Source organism: Primulina tabacum, chromosome 2 (assembly GCF_025594145.1).
Source record: "Primulina tabacum isolate GXHZ01 chromosome 2, ASM2559414v2, whole genome shotgun sequence".
Taxonomy (NCBI): domain Eukaryota; kingdom Viridiplantae; phylum Streptophyta; class Magnoliopsida; order Lamiales; family Gesneriaceae; genus Primulina; species Primulina tabacum.
The window spans coordinates 7,437,647-7,456,005 of NC_134551.1; the positions used below are offsets into that span (position 1 = coordinate 7,437,647).

General features: G+C 35.0%; 2 protein-coding genes across 2 annotated transcripts; both read left to right on the plus strand.

The window, feature by feature from the left end:
• Positions 1-1,528: 1,528 nt before the first annotated feature.
• LOC142537437 (uncharacterized) lies at positions 1,529-1,949 on the plus strand. The gene is made up of 2 exons (XM_075642954.1): positions 1,529-1,857; positions 1,940-1,949. The coding sequence occupies exons 1-2, from the start codon at positions 1,529-1,531 to the stop codon at positions 1,947-1,949; spliced, it is 339 nt and encodes a 112-aa protein (XP_075499069.1).
• A 9,011-nt stretch (positions 1,950-10,960) lies between these two features.
• Positions 10,961-15,720, plus strand: LOC142528941 (NADP-dependent glyceraldehyde-3-phosphate dehydrogenase). The gene is given in 10 exon segments (XM_075634237.1): positions 10,961-11,329; positions 11,331-11,355; positions 12,429-12,622; positions 13,017-13,145; positions 13,313-13,432; positions 13,539-13,675; positions 13,788-13,943; positions 14,269-14,647; positions 15,172-15,288; positions 15,420-15,720. Coding segments are annotated over 10 exon segments (1,491 nt in total). The 5' UTR covers positions 10,961-11,209; the 3' UTR covers positions 15,534-15,720.
• Positions 15,721-18,359: the final 2,639 nt, after the last annotated feature.

Sequence of the window (18,359 nt, forward strand, 5' to 3'; positions counted from 1 at the left end):
ATAAAGTGATCAACTATTGTTTCGGGTTATTGGGCTTTAATGTATCTAATGGGCTGTGGGCCTTTAATGTGTAGAGACATAAGTGTAATTTCTGTTTTTATGATGGGCTAAAACAGAAATATCAGAAGATATTGATAAACATTATCTATAAATATGGGTCATGGTCCCCAGATCTCGCGTTATCGCTTTCACTATTCTCTTCCCTATTAAGAAAATAGTTCTGAAGAGAAACTAAAGGACTCTCTCAAGGAAAGAGCGCGTAGATCTGGAAGATCAAAACACGTTCTAAAGAATTCAGGATTATGGCTTCAGGTACGCTTCCGCTTAAGATTTCAGTCAAATTCTTAATGATTTAGCGTGATGGATTCTGCGGTTTATGGATTTTCCCCAACAAGTTGTATCAGAGCCATTCATGTTTGAATAATTGAGATTTGTGTAAAATTTTGGATACTATTTGGATCCAGATCTGAAAAATAAAATTTTGTTAAAAATTTTTTTGATATGACTTCAGATCTGGAAAATATATTGATATGTTTTCAGATCTGAAAATATTTTGATATGGTTTCAGATCTGAAAATTAATTTGGTTTAGATCTGAAATTTTTTTTGATATGGCTTCAGATCTGGAAAATATTTTGGTTGAAAACCAAATCTTTTAAAGTTTCAGTTTTGGTAAAAAGATTTGGTTGAAAATTTTTAAGGATTTGGCATAAGATTTCGATTTTCCTTCCAGTTTTGTTCAACAAAATATTTAAGTGGAAAATTGAAAATTTGGATTAATTTTTTTTTAAAAAAAAAAAATCAAGTACGATTTCGGGTCGGGTCGTACGGACCCGGTTTGACCCGACTCATACGGATTCGGGTCGGGTCGTACAGAACCGGGTCGACCCGACCCGTATGGAATTTCCGAAATTTAAAAAGAAAATTTCGTTTCAATTTTATTCGGTTAATGTTAAATATTTATTAATTAAAATAATGATAAGGCTATATGTATTTTTAAAATTGATTAATTGAAATAAAATGTCGCCAAATTGACCTCTTTTATGGAAATTAATTTTATTTTGAAATACAAAAGGATTTTGGGTATATGTGATTTATATGAATATTGATCGGCCCAAAGGAATGTTAATATTTAATATAATCACATATGCAATTGTGGTGGTAAACATGTGATAGTTGTTCGGTTTTTTCATGTAAATAATAAATCGGCCCAAAGGAAGGTTGTTATTTGACATGATAGTTACTATCAGTGTTTGACTACTGCGCCAGGATATCACTTACAAGTTAATCTTTTGTCCAAAGATGAAACATTAATGGAGTGCTCGATATTCTGTTTATGGGGGTTTACATTATTTGAATTTATTGATTATTTTATTTGGATATTTGGTTGAGCATGTATGTTTTGTTTTTTTGTTCTCTGTTCAGATTTGACTCCTGCAAATATTCATTCCAACATAAATTCTATTCCTATGTTAAATGGCTCGAATTTTAAATCGTGGCAAGAGAATTTATTGATAGTTCTTAGAGTCATGGATTTGGACCTTGCGATAAGGGTTGACTCTCCTCCCGCCATTACGGATAAGAGTACCTCTGATGAAAAGAGGGAGTTTGAAAGGTGGGAGAGATCGAATCGCATGTGTATGATGATCATGAAGAGGGCCATTCCAGAAACATTCAGGGGCACAATGTCTAGCGACATTGCTACGGCTAAGGCTTTCCTTCAAGACCTCGAAAAGAGGTTTGCTAAAAGTGAAAAGTCTGAAATTGGTACACTTTTGGCAAGCCTCGTTTCAATGAGATACAGGGGTAAGGGCAACATCAGGGAGTTCATTATGGAAATGTCTCATCTTGCTTCAAGGTTGAAAGCACTGAAGCTTGACCTCTCTGAGGACTTGCTGGTGCATCTGATTTTGATATCTCTTCTTCCTCAATTTAACCAGTTCAAGGTGAGCTATAACTATCAGAAAGAGACTTGGTCTCTGAATGAGCTCATCTCGCACTGTGTCCAGGAAGAGGAAAGGTTGAAGCAAGACAAGACAGAGAGTGCTCATTATGCCTCTACCTCGAAGGATAAAGGAAAGAAACGAAAGGATAAGGAAGCTGCGGATACACAGCCTCCGAAGAAACAACAGAAGAATCCTGGTGATTCTCAAAGTTCTGGTTGTTTTTTCTGTGGCAATGATGGGCATATGAAGAAGCAGTGCAGTAATTATCACGCTTGACATGCTAAGAAAGGTATGCTTCTGAATATGATTTGTTTTGAGGTTAATTTAACTTCAGTGCCTAGACACACGTGGTGGATAGATTCTGGTGCAACAACTCACATCAGTGTGTCTATGCAGGGTTGCCTGGATTGCCGAAAACCAAATGATGCTGAAAGATTCATCTATGTTGGTGACGGCAACAAAGTTGAAGTTGAGGCAATAGGAAAATTTAGATTATTGTTAAAGACTAGAATATATTTGGATCTTTATGAAACATTTGTTGTGCCGTCTTTGAGACAGAATTTGATTTCCATTTCTGCATTGGACAAATTTGGTTATTCTTGTTCTTTTGGAAATGGAATATTCAGTTTGTCTCTCGATTCAAAATTGGTTGGTTCTGGTTCTTTATCAGGATACGATAATCTCTATTCTTTGGATGTTATTGCTTCATTTAATCAATCCCTGCAAACAAGTAGAGGCACTAAAAGAAAATTAACCAGTGAGAATTCAGCTGCGTTATGACACAAAAGATTGTGTCATATCTCTGAAAAGAGAATAAGGAGACTCGTGTCAGACGAAATTCTCGAACCTTTAGATTATACAGATTTTAATAATTGTGTTAATTGTATAAAGGGAAAACAAACCAACAAAAGGAGATTTGAAGTCAACAGGTGTTCAGGCGTCTTAGAACTTATACATACTGATATTTGTGGACCATTCCCTTCGGCTTCTTGGAATGGTCAACAGTATTTTATAACGTTCACAGACGATTTTTCAAGATATGGCTTCATTTATCTCATTCATAAAAAGGCACAGTCATTGGATGTGTTCAAAAACTATAAAGCTGAAGTTGAAAATCAACTTGACTTAAAGATTAAAAGCGTTAGATCTGACCGTGGGGGTGAATACTATGGTAGATATGACGGTTCAGGTGAACAACGTCCAGGACATTTTGCTAGATTCCTGGAGGAATATATCGTCCCACAGTACACTATGCCGGGTTCGCCCACTATGAATGGTGTTGCTGAAAGACGAAACAGAACGCTTAAGGACATGGTGAGGAGTATGATCAGTCATTCTACCTTACCAGAATCACTCTGGGGAGAAGCACTAAAGACCGCAGCATATATCCTTAACAGGGTTCCAACTAAGGCAGCGACCAAAACCCCTTATGAACTTTGGACGGGTAAAAAGCACAGTCTTAAGCATCTGCACGTTTGGGGATGTCCAGCTGAGGCAAGGCCTTACAAGCCTAATGAAAAGAAACTGGACTCAAGGACGGTTAGTTGTTATTTTATTGGATACTCTGAAAGATCCACGGGGTACAAGTTTTATGATCCCACGAGTAAGTCGATTTTTGAGTTAGGAAATGCCAGGTTCTTTGAGGATGTTGAGTTTGCGGGGGGAGATAAAGTAAGAGATATTGTCTTTGAAGAGGAATATGTAAATATTCCCACATGTATCTTGGACATTGATCAGGATCATATTCCTCACTTTGACCAAGAAACAATACAGGAAGACAATATTAGAGATCCTCTCATTCCAGATGAACAAACTCAAGCACCTCCAGAACCTATGCCATTAAGGAGATCCACTAGAGAGTGAAGAAATGCAGTGCCAGATGATTACATTGTATTTCTTCAAGAACATGAGGCAAACACTGGATTGATGGAGGATGATCCTATTGACTTCCTTCAAGCCATGGAAAGTTCTAACTCTCAAAAGTGGAATGATGCCATGAATGAGGAGATAAAGTCCATGAAGGACAATGACGTATGAGATCTTGTCCCATTGCCTAAAGGTACGAAGCCCATTGGTTGCAAATGGATATTTAAAACCAAGAGGGATTCGAAAGGCAATGTGGAAAAATATAAGGCTCGTCTTGTCGCTAAAGGCTTTACGCAGAAAGAATGGATTGATTATAAAGAGACTTTCTCTCCGGTTTCTTCGAAAGACTCTTTAAAGATTATAATGGATTTGGTGGCGCATTTCGATCTTGAGCTTCATCAGATGGATGCAAAGACTGCGTTTCTAAATTGTGACATTGATGAAACGATTTATATGGTGCAGCCAGAAAATTTTGTGTCCAAAGACACAAATAATATGGTTTGCAAATTAAAGAAATCCATCTATGGGCTCAAGCAAGCATCTCGACAATGGTATTTCAAATTTCATCAAGTGATCATCTCGTTTGGTTTTGAGATGAATTTGGTCGATGATTGTGTGTATCATAAGTTCAGTGGGAGTAAGCATATTTTTCTGGTTTTATATGTTGATGACATTCTGCTCGCTAACAACGATATAGAGTTGTTGCATGAAACCAAGAGATTTCTAGCTAAGAATTTTGAGATGAAAGATCTTGGTGATGCATCTTTTGTACTAGGTATTCAGATACATCGGGATCGTTCTCGGGGTATTCTTGGATTATCTAAGAAAGGCTATATCGAGAAAGTTCTCAAGCGATACGGGATGCAAGATTGTAAACCAACAGATACCCCTGTGGCTAAGGGAGACAAATTTAGTCTCAAACAATGCCCAAAGAATGATTTTGAGGAAAAAAAAATGCAGAAGGTTCCATATGCATCTGCAGTGGGGAGTCTGATGTATGGTCAGGTTTGTACACGTCCAGATATTGTGTGGGGCCCTTATCTCCTAATCGTTATTACAATGCAATCCGATTAGGGTTAACTAATTACAGCGGAAAACGAGTTTAAAATTTCTTTACAATGAGCCCGAAATATTTCTTCTATAATTTCAATACTAAAAATAGTATTTAATCTTACATCATAAACATGCCCACACGAAATCATAACTAATCATATACAAACAACTCATATCCTCGGGACATGCCCCGGTATATAAACACACATATATATATATATACTGGGAACAAGACATAAACATAAAGCTTCAGCCCAAACTGTGGCTCCCTCCAGAAGTACCCTCTCCGGTCTCCTGATATCCTGGAGTACCTGCCATTGTCCACACACAAAGACAACAACAGCCCCCCTTGGAGGTGAGCAAAGCTCCGTATGGAACAACCAACCATATATACCACAGATATCTAAACAATGATATATGGTATGCAATGCATGTATGTCGTGGAGGTATCAGGTCAAATGTCCATCCACTGAGCACATGTCAGAATCAAACGAATCGCTATCAAATCAATGCTCGAGCTGGCACACCGGCCAATATGGGATACTCGTATAATAGCGTCGGCAAAGCGCCATCAAATCCCAAATCTCATATCCAATCATATGGGGCCACAATTGTCTATGCTTTACGGGTCATATAATACCAGCATAGCGATTGTGTTCACAAACCCCGGAATCCAATCCAATCATATCAAGGTATCCAAGGATCATAGCTCAACGTGCATGTCATGTATCGATGTATGCATAAAATGATGTGTGTTAACAAAATATTTATTTTATACATCGATATCTCAATCTCAATGTCATGTATGCCACATCAATCAACAAATAAGGCATATAGACACATAATCTCATTCCAATCAATCAAATCAATCCGACATATATCATATAATACAGATACCTGTCGTATGTTACCCGGTCGCAACATACCTCAATTCTTGGTTTCCAGTTGATGTAGCCTGAAGATATTGATAGTACACTTTTATCTACATCAATAACATTCTCATTCCAATCAATAACATACTCCAAAATCATTGATATGAGTTTCAAATATCATTTGAAACTTCAAAAATTCATAACAAATTCGAATCATATCATAATTCAATTCCAACTTCGAATACAAGTTTCTTGTCGGTTATTCTACTACATATCATAAATTCAACTTCAAATACATGCTATTCCAGCACTTTGATATTTAGAGCTGCTGGAACTAGAAGAAAATTACCTCAGTCAGAAGCCCTCAACGCGACGATCACAAATATATAATTTGTTTCGCGTTTAGACAGCGTTTCGAAGTCGATTCGGACGGAAGAAAATTGAGTTCTCTCGTTTCTCTCTCTCGAACCTACGGTTAGAATGTAAGAAAAGAAGAAGAAAACTCATTCTTATCATCACCGCTTCGGCGCTCGGGCGGTAGAATTCTCGCGCCCGAGCGCGAGAGGTTCTGCCCCTGAGTCAAATATATACCGCGCTCGAGCGGTCACAAATTACCGCTCGGGCGCGGAATGTTCTGTCCGAGAACACACCATATTCCACACTGGCGCTCGGGCGGTCATTTTCTACCGCCCGGGCGCCACATGTACTGTACCAAATGTTGGTTTTGGTATTATATTGGCGTCCGGCCTCTCCAATCGAGCTCTTACAACGTCAATTCATATTCAATATTCATTTCTCAATTTCATTGTCATAATATACATCAAATGTATAATCACATATCAAATTCATGAATTATCGATAATCATATAGGATTTACGATAATACGATACACGGTCCTTACATATTGCGTACGTGACAGGAATGTTGGGACGATATTTAAGTAATCCAGGAGTGGAACATTGGAAAGCAGTCAAAAGGATTTTACGGTACCTACAGAGAACAAAAGATTACATGCTCATATATCGGAGGTTAGATCAGCTTGAGATCATTGGGTATACTGACTCCGATTTCGCTGGATGCCAAGATAGTATGAAATCTACGTCGGGCTACATCTATCTCCTTGCTGGAGGTGCCATTTCCTGGAAGAGTGCTAAACAGTCACTTATAGCCTCTTCCACCATGACAGCTGAGTTTGTAGCATGTTATGAGGCATCCAATCATGGAATATGGCTGCAAAATTTTGTCACGGGACTGCGCATTGTTGATGGCATTGAAAGGCCACTAAGATTACATTGTGACAATAAATCAGCAGTTATGTATTCCAATAACAACAGGAGCTAGACGAAGTCAAAACACATTGACATCATAGTTTCTGGTTGTTAAAGAAAGAATTCAGAGTGGAAAGTTGTCTATTGAGCATATCGGTACAAACTCCATGGTTGCAGATCCGCTTACTAAGGGACTACCACCCAAACAGTTTCATGAGCACACTGCTAATATGGGTGTTGTGTCAATTGAGGAAATTCAGTTTTAGTGGGAGTTTGTTGTTTTAAATGCTTTTCAGTAGTAGACATTTTAAGTTACAAGTTATGTAAATTTATTTTCTGCAGAAATAAATTTCAAGTTAAATCACACTATGATTATTATTTAAAGTTTGATCTCAATAAGGTTAAAGGGAGGACCAGTTGGAAATAAGCATGTTACGGTCACATTGCATGAAATTTCCATGCTACACATCCACTTCATGATCCATGTCATTCAGTTGTGTTGGCATATGTGACCATTGATGAGTCTAGTTACCTTGAGTGTAGCGAAGACTGCTTTGATCCTATGTTGATGTGATTGATGGACCGGATTGGTTATAGATACATTTCGGAATGACAACAATTTTGAGCTCATAAGGTTATTTTCACAAACATAATTATAAAGTTGCACATATAGCCCAAGTGGGAGATTGTTTGATCAATTTATTTATATGGGCTTATATGTGAATAATTATGTGTTGTGGGTTGTCTATTAAGTTAAGCCCAAAATAAAGTGATCAACTATTGTTTCGGGTTATTGGGCTTTAATGTATCTAATGGGCTGTGGGCCTTTAATGTGTAGAGACATAAGTGTAATTTCTATTTTTATGATGGGCTAAAACAGAAATATCAGAAGATATTGATAAACATTATCTATAAATATGGGTCATGGTCCCCAGATCTCGCGTTCTCACTTTCACTATTTTCTCCCCCATTAAAAAAATAATTCTGAAGAGAAACTAAAAGACTCTCTCAAGGAAAGAGCGCGTAGATCTGGAAGATCAAGACACGTTCTAAAGAATTCAGGATTATGGCTTCAGGTACGCTTCCGCTTAAGATTTCAGTCAAATTCTTAATGATTTAGCGTGATGGATTCTGCGGTTTATGGATTTTCCCCAACAGTAACTGCAAAAGTGGGCTCTTGCCCAACAGAGTTTTGGGCAAACAAATTCTTAGTGTGTGTGTATATATATATATATGTGTGTGTATATATATATGATCTCTCTCGTTTTTCTTTTTAAAATAATAAATTAGAAAATGGGATAGCTACATGCTTGGGTGTAAAATTGCAAATCGTGGGACCTTTTGTGACACTTTTGGGCGAGAAAATATTAGGGGAAGTGGGCTCCTTTGGCCATTACAAAAACCAGTGGTTCAAGTTTCGCAAGCAAATTCACAGAAAAGACGAAGACCTTCCCCAAAACGCAAGCCACAAGTTTGGCAACTACCACGTTGAAGTGAATGCTTCCTCTTCAATTCCACTCATCATTTTCTCTTGTGTCTTTGTCTTCAATCATTTCTCTTCCATCTACACATAATAGTTTATTTGGTTTGGAATTTCTCGAATTTTTCTCGGCCGCCGCTTTGTCCATTTTTATCGACGTATAAGAAAACATGCACGGCACGTCGAAATATAAGATTCTGAATTTTATACGTACTGGTATTAATTAGGAGATGTACGTACGATCATATTCGAAACGAAAGAAATAACTTTAGAGCATGTTATAAATCCGAATGTGAGTTTTGGAAACTTGGGAAATCACGAGGCAAAGTAGGGTTGGGTGTAGGGGTGTAAACGAATCGAACACGTTCACGAACTTTTCGAGCCGGTTCGAATAATATTTGGTTCGAATTCGAAATTATCGAATTCGAGCCGAACTCGAACATGTTCGAATATTTTTCGAATCGAATTCGAGCTAAAATTATATTGTTCGATTGTTCGCGAACTTTAGCATTATATTTAAAAAATAAATAAAATATTATTAAGTATATATATATATAATATATTATATATAATATTATTATATATAATATATTATATATAATATTATTCGAGTTCGAATCGGATTCGAACTCGAGCCTCAGTTCGAATCGAGTTCGAATCGAAAATAATAAAAGTTTGAGTTTCGAATCGAGCTTCGAATATGTTTATTCGAATTCGATCTCGAGCTCGAATACTGAAAATTTCATAAAATTCGATTCGATTCGATTCGTTTACCGCCCTAGTTGGGTGTCATCAATTTGAAACATTAAATACTTTTTATGAAAATATATTATATCATGATTTTGATATATAACATCCTCGATCAATTATTTAAATGTTGTATAATTTTCAAGAATGTGTATTTATTCGGCTTCTTCTATCTACTATATCATTAAGAAATTCTATAATAAAGACAAAAGCTTAGTGTTACGATCTATATTATTTTTAAAAAAAATTCATATTTCAAAATTACAATTTAATTTCTCATTATTTCTTATAATTATGATATTACCTTATTTATATATATTCAATTCAAATTGTAACATGTAATAATTTCAAATTGCAGTTGGACTTTTCATTAATTTTTATAATTATGATATTAATCATATTTGAATATAAATCTAAGCACATAACGAGTGCTTCGATGTACTGGCATACCCTAATTTTCACAAGATTATAGCTAGGGTTGGTATATTCTAACATGATTTTGTATGTATTCCACAAGTTGTCAAACATCTAGCAGAAACCACATCCTTCCGTATAATAAAAGATTCTAGTCCAATGATAGTGATTGTATGTATCACGTACATGGATGTGATTTCCTTAATTATAATTAACCTGGATATCCTAGTCATAAATCTTCTTAAATTAAATCGAGTTAGTAGAAATAAGGACATCTCCAACCATAAAATTTATTTTGATGCAAATTTCACACTAAAATAGTACGATTTCTGCACCAAATACAACATCCATCTACAACACATTTACTTATAATCTTACACCAAAAAGAATATTCTCGAAATATTCCTTTTATTTTATATATATTAATTATTATATTTTATTTAATATATTTTTAATTTTGTATTTGTATTCAATTATATTAATTAAAAATCATAAAAAATTAGTTTTTAAATATTATAATTAAAGTAAATAAATAAATATTTTTAAAAAATGAACTATTATTATTTTATAATTTTTATGATTAAATATGTAATTATTCAAATAATAAAATCAATAATATACTATTATTCAAATAATATTTATAATTTTAAACATAAATATTTATAATAAATATAAATAAAAAAATAAAAAAAATAGAAAATCCCTGCGCCAATTTGGCGCAAGGGAGGAAGGGGCTGCGCTATTTCCGTTGAAGATGTTAATGCTCAGCGTTGGAGATGGCCTAACAAAGGGTAAGGAAAACTATATACCGTATCGAAATTGTATAAGAAACGAAACTTTCATTATATCGAGATTTCGATACAGTACTGGACTGTCGGCGTATATTATTTTGTACTGGAAAAAACATCTATATATATTTTTTATTCTATTACTTTATTAATTTAAAATATTAACATATTGTTTTGATTAATTTTTTTGTATATACAAAAATTTTCCAAATTTCATAACATTATCGTACCGAAATCTTCGATATAGATTTTGGTGAATCTGATATTTTTCGACACAATAACCTTGATATTCTGAAATTTCGGTATTTTTTCTCACCCTAGGACTAACCTGCGTTTCCCTATAAATTAATTGTTGGTTCCATTTATTTCCTCTGTATCTCATTTGTATATATAACATGTTAGTTTACCTCATCCTAGGCTAAGTTGGGAATGAAATTTAATCTCTTTGGTAGGACGAGTAATAAAAACAAAATATAGTCTCTATGACTTGTTATTGCAAGATTACTGGTCCAACAATCTTACCAATCACACAGGGCAGCCGATCGAGTAGCAAAACAAAGAGCAGAGTGTGCTGTATCGGATACGGAACGTGCGACCCAAAATCGCCCAAACATAAATGTGTCTCACCTTCTTCCAACGGGACATCTATTTATAACACAACGCTCCAAACCAACACCTCACCAGTAGGACACTCGCTCAGTACTCGTGTCGAACTTGATCATAGTAACCATTCAAGGTTGGGCGGTGTAGCCGAGGTCTGGGAGCTAGCATCGTCAATGGCGGGGAGTGGAGCTTTTGCGGAGATACTGGACGGAGATGTGTATAAGTACTACGCCGATGGGGAATGGAAGAAGTCCTCTTCTGGGAAGTCTGTTGCTATCGTTAATCCCACCAGCGAGAACTACTCAGTACAAGGTTCAAGGTATACTACAACAACACACAATTCGTTTCGTTTGTTTTATTGCTAAACGTATTGTTTTTGGAATGATGTGTGTTTACAGAAAAATGATATATCGCATAATCTTTACTTATTTTCGGCCATGGACCCGGAAGATGGTCTGCGGAGAGGCGGTGTTCAGAGTTCAGTCCACAATATATATATATGTATATAATGTATATGTACCAGTACCATTCTTGCATGAACAAGATCTCTATCTTGTTTCATGGAACATCCATGTCTTTTCGTGTCACCACTTAAAAGATTGATTGCGCCTAGTTCTTCGGGTTTCCGTTGCTGACATTTTTCGAAGGGAAATTAGTTAGTTTGGTCCGCTTACTTGTGACATTTGGGGTTTAGTTATATAAGGATGATACATTCATTAGCTACTTTTTTTTTTAAAAAAAAGCAAAAATTTAATATGTAATATCGTAAATTTTATAACTGTCAATGCAATGTGGCTTAAAAATTGCACTAAGACAAAAATCCCGAAATTTGAGTTTTCGGTACAAATTATGTTAAATTCATAAATTGTAATATGGCAAGTGATTAAAGAGCTCTATTTTCCATGAGATTTAAGACTTGAATTCTCAAAATTTGTAATCTTATCTAACTTAAAAGCACAAGATTTCATATTTGGAGAAGTATCTAAAAATCTGGTGATTTATTAATTTTATTAGTGTTAGTTTAAAAACAAAACCTTTTTTTGTTTACTACAGTTTGGGGGAGCGGGGTTTTGTGATATGATAACAGATGTTTGAAAAATTAAGCACATATGCCAATTATATACGGTATACCGGCCTTTATTATTTTTTTTTTTTCAAAGAAATGAGCTGCTTTAATTTGATTCTGAAGCCTAAAAATGAGAAATAATATAATATTTAACTGAAAAATGGGAAAAATTGTATATTGAAAGCCATGAAATTTAAAAATTTTTCACATTTCCAGAAAATGTGATCTTTCCAAGAATGAGAAACAATCCATCTGAACTAGAAACTTGTGCATATGCAAGAAGTATGTGCACACATATTGAACTAAATTTTGCATGATTTTGTCAGCTTGTACGCAACAAGAGGTGAACAAGGTTATGGAAACTGCGAAAGTTGCACAGAAATCATGGGCCAAGACCCCTCTCTGGAAGCGTGCGGAGCTCCTTCACAAAGCTGCTGCTATCCTCAAAGGGCACAAAACCCCAATTGCGGAGGCTTTAGTCAAAGAAATTGCAAAACCATCAAAGGATTCTCTCACTGAGGTTGCTATAGCTATGCATTCATGCATATATATGTGTTCGTGTGCGTGTGCGTGTGCGTGTGCTATATTTATTTGTTTGGATAAACCCAAGAATTTAGTGGAGTGATGTCTCTTGTAATGTTGGTTGCATAAGCAATTATGATAATAGTAATTAGATAACTTGGCCAATATTCACCCTTCACATTTAAATAAATTGGACGTTTGGAAATCAATCTCCCAATGATTGGGGAATGTTACAATCTCACAATGGTTTCATGACGAACTATTGAAACATAGTCAAGATTAAGACCGTTCTTATTGAGCTTAAATCCTACCAGGTTGCCCGCATCGAGTTCGTGCATGATCAGTTGTGCATTTTGGATTATTTATTGGTCTAATATCTGACAATGTTCTAGGTTGTCAGGTCCGGTGATCTTATTTCTTATTGTGCCGAGGAAGGAGTCAGAATTCTGGGAGAGGGAACATTTCTGGTATCCGATAGTTTCCCAGGGAATGAAAGAACCAAATATTGCCTCAGTTCTAAGGTTCTTGATTAATCTTTTTATCCTAGTTTACATTATATTTACATTTCTGTCGAACATAAATAATGCTAATCGCTATGTCCTAAATAATTTTTTTAGTCTGATTCTTAAAATTCTTGCAACATTATGTATTGGGGAAAAAGTGGATATGATGATGAAGATATTTACAGATTCCACTCGGTGTCGTTTTGGCTATCCCACCTTTTAACTATCCTGTAAACCTTGCTGTCTCCAAAATCGCCCCTGCACTCATTGCAGGAAATTCCCTAGTCCTCAAGCCTCCAACTCAGGTATCATTTCATCAGGGAACATTATTTTCTTTTTTTGCTCCATGTATGAATTCTTGATCCTTATATTACTCAATACTTGGTGTTTCTTGAATTTGTTGACGTGCAGGGTGCAGTGGCTTGCCTTCACATGGTACACTGCTTTCACTTAGCCGGATTTCCGAAAGGCCTTATTAGTTGCATCACAGGAAAAGGCTCTGAAATTGGTGACTTCTTGACAATGCATCCTGGGATAAACTGCATAAGGTAAAAAGAGCAGCTCGTTTTGGTGTGTACATGGTGCGAGTTTGTTCAAGTTTTTATGCTACTTCTTGTAATTTATCTCTTGTTCTGATGAACGGTCCTATTTTAATGTTAGCTTCACAGGAGGTGACACTGGCATTGCGATTTCAAAGAAAGCCGGGATGGTTCCTTTGCAGATGGAGCTAGGAGGAAAAGATGCTTGTATCGTGCTTGAGGATGCTGATTTAGATTTGGTTGCTGCTAACATTGTAAAAGGAGGTTTCTCTTATAGGTATAATGTAATAAACTTTCTACTATCTTTGGGACCATGAATTCTTGATTTTCTTCTAAAATGTATTTAAAACTTGAAATTTTGAGGAGATTTATGTTAAGATCTATAGGTAGTCAGGCTAGGATTCATGTATAGAGGAGCGTGTTTAAATTAAAAGTTGCGAGGGTGTGTGTGTGTGTGTGTAAAACATATTCCTGATTATGAAAACTACAGAAATAACAAGAAACATTTTAGAGAAAGAGGGATTGCTCTTCATGGCATCCCTTTCCATCCACCACAAAACTTAATGTCAGTGTTGATATTTTGATCTCCAAATCTGTGACAGTGGTCAGAGGTGCACAGCTGTGAAGGTGGTCTTGGTGATGGAATCGGTGGCTGAGGAGCTCGTTGAGAAAGTGAAGTCAAGAGTGGCTAAATTGACTGTTGGTGCACCCGAGGATGACTGTGATATCACCCCAGTTGTCTCAGAATCGTCTGCAAACTTTATCGAGGGACTTGTGATGGATGCCAAAGAGAAAGAAGCAACGTTTTGCCAAGAGTACAAGAGGGAGGGAAATCTCATTTGGCCGTTACTATTAGATCACGTGAGACCTGACATGAGGATTGCGTGGGAGGAGCCGTTTGGACCTGTTTTACCCGTCGTTAGGATCGGTTCAATTGAGGAAGGTATCCATCACTGCAATGCTAGCAACTTTGGTCTTCAGGTACAATTTCCTCGCTTCATCTTGTAGATATAGATTTTAACATTTCTTTTTGGAAGTTTTGCTCTGTTTTCTATTGTGAGAGTGGAATCTTGAACTCGTGACGAGCTACGAAAGCTGTAGTGTAAAACTTGGTACGTGACGAAGAGGAATGGAATTGGAGACACTGGAAACCAATCAAAAGTTGATTGATTACCTTATCAGTGGCTTGGTTAAAGTAAAATTCAAACTCATGTTTCGATTAAGCTAGATTTAAATTTTGTGTAGTTTGGTTCACATATAACAATGGACGACTCAACCGAGCTTGACTTGATCAACTCAGGCGATAAGGAGTTAGTCGAGACGAACTCGAACACAGGACTGGCTCGGTTGACTAAATCATACAAGCTTTTGAAAAACTCACACTTCTATACTTGGTTTAATCATGAATTTGGAGTTTGATACTTCCCATGAAAAATAGAACATAAGCATAGATCAAGTAAATAAGATTACTTCCAACCTTTTAATCACTGTCCAACCAACTGCAGGGTTGTATCTTTACCAATGATATCAACAAGGCAATGATGATCAGCGACGCCATGGAGATCGGAACCGTGCAAATCAACTCGTCTCCGGCTAGGGGTCCCGATCATTTCCCTTTCCAGGTAACTCGAACCGAAACCAAATAAAACAGTGACAGAGCCAATATATCAACTAAAGGAGGGATGATAGAGATCAAGAATCATAAGACGTGAATTTCAAGTGTACTGAATTTGTTTTTTTTTTTTTTCGCCAGGGTATCAAGGACAGTGGAATAGGATCTCAAGGCATCACAAACAGTATCAACATGATGACCAAAGTGAAAAGTACTGTAATAAACTTGCCGGCGCCTTCGTACACTATGGGCTAGAGAACATAGTCTAGGCAGCATATTTGTTTGTGCGAGAGTCATGATACTTTTGTTCTCATATTTATTTTTAGCTTTTTGTTTCATAATCATGTGTTGGGCTTAATCGTCGAGCTCATCCTAATAACGTTTTATGATCTCAATGTAATGATGACTTGCAATACAAGTTAGTCTCATCAATATTTCCCAGAGTGTGTGTGAGTAAGGATATAAACACACTAGAAAAACTCATTTTTATATAGTGGAGACAATTATCAAATCTTACAAAGACAATCTCTAGAGCAATGTTGTTAAAAAGAGTCATCTCGTATGAGCGCGTATTCATGTACAAAGTTATCACAATTGTATTGCTAAAAGCATCTATAATCTTACACGAAAATAGTGTGATTTGAATAATCAAATATTCCTACACAAAAAATAAATAGATGTCTAATTTTTTATTTTATTGGGGCTCCCTTACCGAATTTTAAATTTTAATTTTACTTCCCATAACATAAGCACTTTCTTATGACATACTTAATAGGAGAAAATGAAATGAGCATTTCCAAATTATTCATTATACTCACTCACTCATGTTTGGTAAGACAATACTCATTCTAATGAGAATTACTATTCTCATATTCATCCCATTTTCGTTGGGAATAGTTTATATTCTCAATTCTTACCTACTTTAAAAAAAAAAATTACTTTATTTAATTTAACTAATTTAAATAGATATCTTAATAATAATAATAATAATAATAATAAATAATAATTGATAATAGTAAACGACGATATGTATTGTGATTGTTATTTTAGGTATTTTTATTTTAAATATTAATAAAAAATAAAATGATGATAATTTAATAATGATGTTAATATTAGTAATTAAAATAATAATATTAGTTATATGACAATGTTATTTTTAAAATAATAGATCATCAATAATTATTATTTTTGTTATTTAACAACAGAAAAAATAATAATATTTATTGAGCCATCTGTTATTTTGAATTTTGAATTAAAAATATTTGTTTATTAAAAACAATTTCATTGCACTCCTTTCGGTATCAATCATTGAAATAAAATATAATTATAATTTCATTCACATCTCCATTTCATTCCAAGATTAATTCTATTCATTCATACCAATAATGTTTTTAATAATTGTAATATATTTCCAATGCATCTAAGATGATAATTATTTGAATCCATTTTAATTATTTTTAAAAACCAAATTAGTCTTGTTTGAGTACAATAATTGTCTGTATTAGGATATCCAATTAAAACATGACGATTGCACCGTTAGCACCATTTATAACTTTGGTAAACTGACATCCTACAATTGGTATCAGAGGTATGTCACATGTTCGATTCTTATTAATTGTAGGGAGGACAATCGTTGCCCGAAACATCATGTCAGCATTTTCAGACGTCACGTCAGCACTCCCGAAAAAAAGACCAATAACCAAAATATTACCTAACTTACATGATCAAAACCTAAATTTAAATACTTGTAAAACAACCAAAACACAAAATAGACAAATTTAGAGAACCAATTTGACTCTTTTCGCCATGATATTATGAATTTTCCTTTGCTGTCTTCCCTTATTTTTGAATTATATGCCGACTTTAATCACATCCAAGTACAAATTAGTTACATATCAATATTTAAATTTTATGTACAAACAACCCACGTCGCCCTATAGGAACAGTACCAGGTTTAGCAACTATTAAAACAAACATTATCGCATAATTAAAATCCATGTGGTCATTATTTACAATAATCAATAAAGAAGATAAGCTTCGAGTCCCAAGAATTTTCAACGTGACAGACAACTTAAATACAACATAGACATCTCATGCACTAAATAAAATGATTGGGGGGATCGATTTAGAACTTATTTACGGAAAAAAGAGAGTTAAATATTGAAGAATTATTTCATAATAATTTTTTTTTTGTATATTGATGAGATTCCATTTTATCATTTATATATAATTAAATCTGTTTGGTGCAATGAACATAGCCACGACATAAACGTATAAATTAATCCCAATTAGTGAGTTTTTATGGTTGAAGAAACACAAAAAAAAAAGGGTAGAAAAAATTATATTAATTTCTTAATTCCATGTCCGAATTTTAAAATAACATGATATTTCCATCCCAAGATTAATCGATACATTATGTATATATATAGATATGTTTTTCACTTCAAGATTTCACTATCATTATTGTATTTTGTTGCCGACTCAACTATGGGAGGGTTAGTCGTGCAATAATATAGTAATGATTAAGGAATATCGAGTTTTAGTTATAGAAAAATAGCCGCGGCAGGAATATATATATATTTTATTGTGGAATGGTGATACTTACGGGAAATTTAGGGTCCGATTCCAGGAAGTGTCACTAGTCCAGACGCATGTTTCGAGATTGTTTTGAGCCTGAAATCACGAATAAGACCGTTGGAAGAGGGCAAGGAAGGTATCCCTGCGTAGCCCGTCCAACGCTCAAGTCAGAAACTGAGGATATAAGTAGAGAGCAGCTAAGGATGTTGCTGAAAAATAATATATCGAATGAACGAACCATACGCTCAAACCTGATATTTATAAGAGAATACATGGGTCTGTCATGGGCTCTCTACCTATGTTAGGGATGGGCCGGGAGTTTGGCCTGATCTTGATGGGAATAATATATCGAATGAACGAACCATACGCTCAAACTTCATTAAGGAATATCTTTTTTTAATTGATAATAATATTTCTTTGAATTATTATGCGGTTGATTTTTATACTAAAAATGGAAAATAAATAGAGCTTCTTATATAATTTGATAATATTTGTATACATCAA

Coding starts and splice junctions, on each gene's coding strand:
- LOC142537437 (XM_075642954.1), top strand. CDS start 1,529: ATGGATTTGGACCTTGCGATAAGGGTTGACTCTCCTCCCGCCATTACG.